This window comes from Herpailurus yagouaroundi, unplaced genomic scaffold (genome assembly GCF_014898765.1).
Source record: "Herpailurus yagouaroundi ecotype Mexico unplaced genomic scaffold, PumYag 67569, whole genome shotgun sequence".
Lineage (NCBI taxonomy): Eukaryota > Metazoa > Chordata > Mammalia > Carnivora > Felidae > Herpailurus > Herpailurus yagouaroundi.
Window position 1 is genome coordinate 1,707,776 of NW_024420375.1, and position 8,135 is coordinate 1,715,910.

Genomic DNA, 8,135 nt, shown 5'->3' on the forward strand with positions numbered 1-8,135 from the left:
CATACAGGCGCTGTAGGGTTAAATTGGGGCGGAGTCCAGGGATGAACGACAGCGTTGGTCACCAACTGAAACAGGCGCAAGCGGGAAGAGCTGGGTGGGGCCGTTCGGCTGAGGCGAACCCACACGCCCCCAGGCCCCGCCCCGTGGCTGGAGGCCCCGGGTGGAATGGCAGGGGGCGGGGCGCCAAGGCTTGGCGGGTCGGTGGTTGGGCGTCTGGGCAGCCGCTTGGGAGATGGGGTGGGGTTGGCCTCGGCCTCCTCCCTCATTCTCCCCGCGGGCAGAGCCGCCCCTCTCCCGCCCCTCCTCCTCCCTTTCCCACCCCTCGGAGTGGAGCTGCACATGCGGCAGCTCCCAGCTCGGTCCCGCCCAGCATCCGTTGCACTGGAACGGGTCCCTACAGCCTCCAGCCGATGGCAGGGCGGTAGCCGCCTGTCAGGGGTCCTGAACGGCTGAGGAAGACGCGGCGGCTCCCGGGCCTCAGAGAGTGGGTGTCTCCGGAGGCCATGGGCTACCCCGAGGTAGAGCGCAGGGAACCTCTGCCCATGGCAGCGCCGCGGGAACGGGGAAGCCAGGGCTGCGGCTGTCGCGGGGCCCCTGCCCGGGCGGGCGAAGGGAACAGCTGCCGGCTCTTCCTGGGTTTCTTTGGCCTCTCGCTGGCCCTCCACCTGCTGACGTTGTGCTGCTACCTGGAGTTGCGCTCCGAGTTGCGGCGGGAACGGGGAGCCGAGTCCCGCCTTGGCTCCGGCACCCCTGGCACCTCTGGCACCCTGAGCAGCCCCAGTGGCCTCGACCCTGATGGTCCCATCACCCGCCACTTCGGGCAGCCACCACCGCAGCAGCAGCCTCTGGAACCGGGCGAAACCACACTCCCCCCACACTCCCAGGACGGGCACCAGGTGAGTCACCTAGTAGGGGCGGCGGCGGCGGAGGCCCCCTCCCCTTGTGCTCAGGGCGGGGGCCCTCCTCCACCGGGCCCTGAGGAGGACTCTGCCACCTCCAGCCAAGTTGTAGGGCCGCACTGGGGAGGGGCAGGCGAGCAGGGGAGAGGTCGCCCCGGGGTAGGTTGTCCTGGGTCCGGGTCTAGCTCACCCAGACCCTTAGGACCCCTGGACTTGGGAGCCCTGGCTGGCGCCCGCCGCCCCCAGCCATGGGCTGCCGCGGGAAAAGTTGGCTGCTCTCCCGGCCGCGGAGGTGCGGGCGCTGCCCCTCTGGCGGACTAACGGCCCCTCTGCTCCTGGTGAGATTTTCTGCCCGCGGTGCTTGTTTTTTCGTGTCCAGAGCTGATGCCAGCACGAGCAGGCTCTCCTTTGGAGTTGGAGCTGTAAACAGCTGTAATAACTGCTCCACAGTTGAAATAACTTAATCGCATTTTCAGCGCGGGTCCTTGTGCGCTGACCAGAACTTGGGCTTGTTCACACTTACCTGCAATTTGAGACTGATTGTCCTCAGTGTTCTAGTGAGGATCAGCGCCCCTGTGGAATTCTGGTAGAACTATGCCATCTTGCTAGACAACTTCTGAACAGCAATTTAAAAAATCTATGGAAATAAAACTCACCCTTTGCTTGCCGGTTCTGACTCTTATGTGGGGGGGGGGGTTAGGTAGGGTGAGTGTGAAGGCTGTTAACCACTGCTAGTTTGAGAACAGGAGTCTATTGATTGGAATAATTACTCAGGAGTAATCTTCCAAGACCAGTTATTGTTTTGTTTGTTTTGCAATCTTTATGGTGTTTGCGCCCTTGTTAGCTAACTATTAGCTTTGGTGTTTGTCTTCTACATTTTCAGCTCTTTATTCAAGTAAATTTAGTGCATTTAAAATAAGTTTTCTCCTCACTGCCATATTTTGTCACGTGAAATTTAAAAGAAGCAAGGATCCAAGAATCCTTTTGAGGTGGTTAGAGAATAACAGTGAATTTATTTTGGGAAAGAGGGCAAGTTGTGCAAATGAGTTTCTTGAAGTGAGGGACCCAGGGTTTCTATATTTACTACCACATCATTGTCATACTCTGTAAACATTATTTGTGCTATTATTTGTGGTATTTTGACCATGCATCCAAAGCTGGCATCACATTCATGATAAAACTGTAATGTTAGGATGGGCCATACATTCTACATTGTGTATTATAAAGTTACCCTGAACCCAAAAATGTCTTGCTAGCACACTCCAACTTATATAACAGTTTATCAAAGAAGAGAATCAGTAGACATGCTTCTCATACTTGAAACTTTAAACACTGTAGCTAAATGATAATTAACTAGGATTCTGGCTTCCTTTATCCATCCCCTGCCCCCACAGCGCCCAGTGGCAATACTTAGCAGCTGAACATTGATATTCTGTGAAAAGATAAAGGAATTGAACTTCCTTTCCTTAGTCAAATGGTAGCCAAAGCCTTTTGGTATTTAGGATGGACAGACCTATGTTTATATATTGAGGATTAGCAGGACAGCTGTGCTCTAGGGCTTCTGAGATAGTGTGGGACTCTTACAGGTCTATAATGGCATTTAGTCGCCTTGTCCTTCACATGGCACTTCAAATAGTTCTGTCTAGGTTTAAATACAGATCCCTATTTTCTGTCCTTTATTTCTGTTTTAATCTTTTTGAGCAGTAGCAACAAGCATACTGGCTCTTTACATTTGCTGGCATCAATTGGTGTCAGAGATTTTTAGAATTGTGAGGGGCTATATAAGTCCATTTTGTTTGATCCCCTTGAATAGCACATAGGCCCTGCGGGGGGTGGGGGGCAGTGATTTGTCCAAGGTCATACAACTCTGGTCACTGGTAAAAGGGAGGTTGGTTTCTTGACTCCCAGTACAGTGCCTGTTCCCCTGTAGCATATAATTCCTGGAGCCTTTTTGAGGAAAGTGGGGTGGAGCTCCATAGTACCATTCTTGCCATGTAGAGAGCTCAGATTTATATCATTTTCTTTTACTCCACCTATATTTTGGTCAGACTAAATTTAACATGTATTCCTTACTCTTCTTAAACTTTACTTTCAGGAGAATTGAAGTATAATTTAAAGAAATTTTAGCCCAGATTCAAATTATGTTTCTTTTGAGGATGTTAGTTTTAGTATACCCACCTCTCCCCCCCAAAAAAGGCAAAAAGTTGATTGGCTATTAGAGTTAAACTGATACTGCTACATCTTGGGTAAAATTGCTAGTACCCTGGTGCACCCTCTGCTGGTTTTGCAGGGACATGTAATTGCAATATCTGCTGACAGTCAAGATTCTAAGTTGTGCTGACATTCTGATTCATAAACAAGGAAGTAAACAGCCTTGTGGGATTTGGCCACGTAGGTCATATTTTTATATTTTAGTTTTTCAACACAAACAGCTGCTCTTACAGAAACTCTTACATGGAGAGGAAGAAAGATAAAAATATACACCCTTTAATGGGCAGAACGTTCAGGTTCCTCGCCAGCTTATTTGCAAGGAGTAAAGACAAACTGATGAGAATAAATTACAGAAAGACCAAGTGGGCAAAACAGAGGCACTTCATTGTATAAGGTCATGCACACCTATTCATCTTTATGAGATGATAGGCTCAGTTATGACTCAAGAAAGGGATCTAGAGATCACTGAGGAGGTTTGCTTGTATCCCTCAATTTAAAAACTTTTAAAACAAGAGGGGCACCTGGGTGGCTCAGTCGGTTAAGCCTCTGACTCTTGATTTTGGCTCAGGTCATGATCTCACGGGTTCGTGGGATAGAGCCCAGCATTGGGCTCTGTGCTGACAGTGCAGAGCCTACTTGGGATTCTCTTTGTCTTTCCCTCTGCTCCTCTCCCCTGCTCATTCTCTCTCAAAAATAAATAAATAAACATTTAAAAAAAAAACTTTTAAAACAAGATACAGAAGGAAATTAGGGCAGTTGGGATACATAACAGAGAGATCAGCAAAGTTCTCCAACGGAATTGTTAGAAAAGCCGCCCCAGTGGAGACGTTGCTAATGATAAAAAGTGAGAGGGTCGCTTCAGACCTTTTAGAATCATAACTCTCTCCTTTAGCTGGAGTAGTCAAGGAATACCTGTAGATTTATCTGGCTACTCACAGGAGATGATATGAAGATCTAGGTACACCTCATTTTCTGAGTTAGTACACAATATGATTGTTAGAGTAAAATAAAAATAAAAATAAAAATCATTATTGATCATTTTGTGAAGAAGTTGCCCCAGTTGTGATTGTGGTCCCCAAAGCAAGTAATATGGTGGGCAGTATCAGTAAGGGTGTTGAAAATAATGACAAAACAAAACCATTATCTTTTCTATGTAAAAGAACAAAAAGTGGATTTGCATCCATAATCATATAGGAAATTCTGACGGTCACTTCTCAAGAAAAACTTAACAGCTGATAAAAGTCTCCAGAAACCCAATCTCACGGTCCATGAGTTCGAGTCCCACGTCGGGCTCTGTGCTGCCAGCTCCGAGCCTGGAGCCTGCTTCGGATTCTGTGTCTCCCTCTCTCCCTGCCCCTCCCCCGCTCACCCTCTGTCTCTCTTTGTCTCTCTCTCTCAAAAAATAAACATTAAAAAATTTTTAAATTATAGCCATTCTGGCAGATGGGTTTGTAATCCTATCTCATTGTAATTTTAATTGACATTTCTCGGAAGACTAATGAAGTTGTACACTTTTTCAAAGGTTTATTATCTATTTGGATAACTTCTTCTGTGAAGTGTCTCTACAAGTATTTTGTGCATTTTTAAAAATCAGGTTGTTTGTCCTTTTCCTATAGATTTGTAGGGATTCTTTATATACTCTGGCTATGGACCGTTTTTGCACTTTTCATATTGCAAACCCTTCCCAAATCTCTTCAGTATTCTTTGAGGAACAGACGTTTTAAATTTTCATGTGTCTAGTTTTTCAGTATTTTCTTTTATGACTGTTTTTTGTGTTTCATTTAAATAGTATTTTCCTACCTTGAGATCATGTAGGTATTTTTTTCATGTTATCTTCTAGGAGCTTTATGTATTTTGCCATTCACATTTAGATCTACAGTCCATCTGGAATTGATTTATGTGTATGATGAGATATAGGGGCCAAGCTTTATCTTTTCAACTGACCCCGGCCATTTATTTATAAGGAATGTCTTTTTCTTTGCTTCTTTACAGTATCACCTTTGTCGTAAATTGTCTGCATATGTGTGAGATTGTTTCTGAACTGTTCTGTTAGTCTATTTGTCATTGTAACAATACTATAGTCTTAATTACTGGACTTCATAATAAGCTCTTGATACCTGGTAAAGCAAGTCCTTCCACCTTGTTCCTCTTCTTTAAAAATATCTTGGATGTTCTTGGCCCTTGGCATTTCTCTATATATTTTAGAACCAGCTCATCACATTCCACAAAAAGAGAATAATTTTAAAGGGGATGATGTCAGCAAGATGGTAGATTAGGAGATTAGGACACCCTCTTGCCAGAGTATCTGCCACCAGCTCAATACCATATGATAAGGAAGAAACCCCCTAGCTTCAGCATCTCCCAGTGGAGGGAAGAGGTTGGTTCACTTGTCCAGCACTCTGCCAATCTTGAAACTCTGAGGGGCATCCCTCAGAGAAAACAGACAGTGTCATGGGCTGGTAGATATCATGGATCATCCCTCCTGCTGAGCACAGAGCAAGAAGACAAAAAATCCCAGCTCTCAATATTTCCCTGGGGAAGAAAGTTTATTTTTGCATCTGGTGCTCCAACTTCTCCAGGGTTTCCCAAAGAACTGGCATCTGACTTGTCAGTCTAGGAACTCAGGGTTCTGGCACAGTCTAGTCTCCTGGAGGAGAACAGAAATGATGGCTAGGACTGATAGATACCATAGATCCTCCCACCCCACTCAACACAGAGTGGGTAGATGAAACATGTCAACTTTCACCTTACTCCTGGAGGTGGAAGAGTTGATATGGGATTCAGTGCCAGAACTTCTCCAGGGCTGCCCAAAGAACTGGCATCTGCCTTGCCAGAGTCTTGGATCTCTGATGGATCTGGCTTTGTCTAGCTATCTGAGGGAGAATGGAGATGGCACTTTGGAGTGGCAAATGCATTCTGTACAGAGTAAATAGACAAAGACACAGCTGCTTGCTTCTCTTTAAGGAGGGAAAGAATTGATAGAAGCCCCCAGAATCTCTGATTGGGCTGCTTGGTGAAGGTCTTCTGTACAAGACCAGTCCATGGAGATTGGGAGAGATGATTGCTTTCTGTAATATTTTGACACCAACACAGAGAGTCAATGAAAATGAAAAACTGGCAAAGATGTTCCACACAAAGAAATATATGTTCAGATACTGACCCTAATGAAAGAGTTATGAGATTTACTTGACAAAGAATTCAAAATAACTCTTATAAAGTTGTTCACTAAGATCAAGAGAACAGTGCATAAAATGAAAATTCTAACAAAGAGATAGAAAATATTAAAAAGAACGAAACAAAAGTCATGGAGCTAAAGAACCAAATAATTAAACTGAAAAATTCATGAGCAGGATTCAGAGCAGATTAGATAAAGCAGAATAAAGGATCAGTGAAATAAGATTGGTATTTGGAAATAATTCAGTCCATGGAACAAAAAGAAAAAAAAAGAAAAGAAAAATAGTGAAAAAGCAGATGGGACTTAAGTGATACTGTCAAGTAGACCATTATTGGCATTAGGGGAGTCCCAAAAGGCGTAGAGAGAGAGAGAAAAGACCAAAAGCTTATTCAAAGGAATAATGGCTGAAAACTTTCCAAATGTGGAGAAGGAAATGGATGACCAAATTCAAGAAGCCCAAAGAATACTAAGTAAATAAACCTAGAAAATCCACACCAAGACACATTATAGTCAAATTGTCAAAAGTCAAAAACAAAGAATTTTGAAAGCCTCAAAAGAAAACCAACTTACCATGTACAAGGGAACTCCCCTAAGAACATCAGCAAACTTTTCAGCAGAAATTTTGCAGACCACAAGGGAGTGGGATAATATATTCAAAGTGCTGAAGAGCAAAAAACTGCCAACTAAGAATACAATACCTGTCAAAACTTTTCTTAAAAAATAAGAACAGATACATTCTTAGACAAACAAAAGCTGAGGAAATTCATCATCACTAGACCTGACTTACATGAAACGCTACAGGGAGTTATATTAACTTGAAATGAAAGGACACCAAAGAGCTATGTGATAGCATGAGAAAGTATGAAACTTATTGGTGAAAGTAAATATATAGACCCATACAGAATACTGTATTACTGAATGGAAGAGGATAAATCACTTTTATTTCTAGTATAAAAGTTAAATGGTAGAAGTATTGAAAATAACTCTATGGTAAAAGATACACAATATGAATAGATGTAGAATGTGACAAAAATAATAAATTATGTATGTGAAATAAGTTACAGTGTAGAGTTTTTATATGCAATTGAACTTATCAGGCTAAAATAGACTTAATATTTTATGTAAGCCCCAAGGTAACCATGAAAAAATACCTATAGAAGTTACACACACACACAAAAGAAATAAAGCATATCAATACAAAAAACAATAAAATACAAAGGAAGAGAGCAAAAGGGGAAATAAAAGAATCTCAAGACTAACAAATAACAACTAACAAAATAGCAATGGTAAATCCTTCACTATCAAAAATTACTTCAAATGTAAATAGGCAAAAATCTCTTCCAATCAAAGTCATATAGTGGCTGAATGGATAAAAGCAAGACACAATCATGCTTTCCACCAGAAACTCTCTTTAGGTTCAAGGACACAGATATAGACTAAACATAAAATAATAGAAAAATCATATGGTATTTGTCTTTCTCTGACTTATTTCACTTAGTGTGATACTCTTTGGCTCCATCCTTGTCATTGCAAATGATTTCACTTGTGTGTGGAATTTAAGAAACAAAACAAATGAACAAAGAAAAGATAAACCAAAAACAGACTCTTTCTTTAAATCTTTATTTATTTTGAGAGAGAAGGAGAGGGAGAGAGACAGAATGAGAATGCATATGTGCAAATGGGGGAGGGGGGAGAAAGAGGGAGGAGAAGAATCCTAAGCTGGCTCTGGGCTGTCAACGCAGAACCTGACATGGGGGTTGATCCTACAAACTGTGAGATCATGACCTGAGCCTAAATCAAGAGTAGATGCTTAACCAACTGAGCCACCCAGACATCCCAAGACATTACCA

General features: G+C 43.2%; 1 protein-coding gene across 5 annotated transcripts in view; it reads left to right on the plus strand.

Moving 5' to 3' along the window:
* Positions 1-304: 304 nt before the first annotated feature.
* EDA (ectodysplasin A) overlaps positions 305-8,135 on the plus strand; it is a 445,999-nt gene continuing 438,168 nt past the window's right edge. For all 5 annotated transcript variants that reach the window (XM_040467738.1, XM_040467739.1, XM_040467743.1 and 2 more), the window contains exon 1: positions 305-896. In XM_040467738.1, the coding sequence (XP_040323672.1) occupies positions 504-896 (393 nt within the window). In that variant the 5' untranslated portion in view covers positions 305-503. The remainder of the gene's footprint in view (positions 897-8,135) is intronic.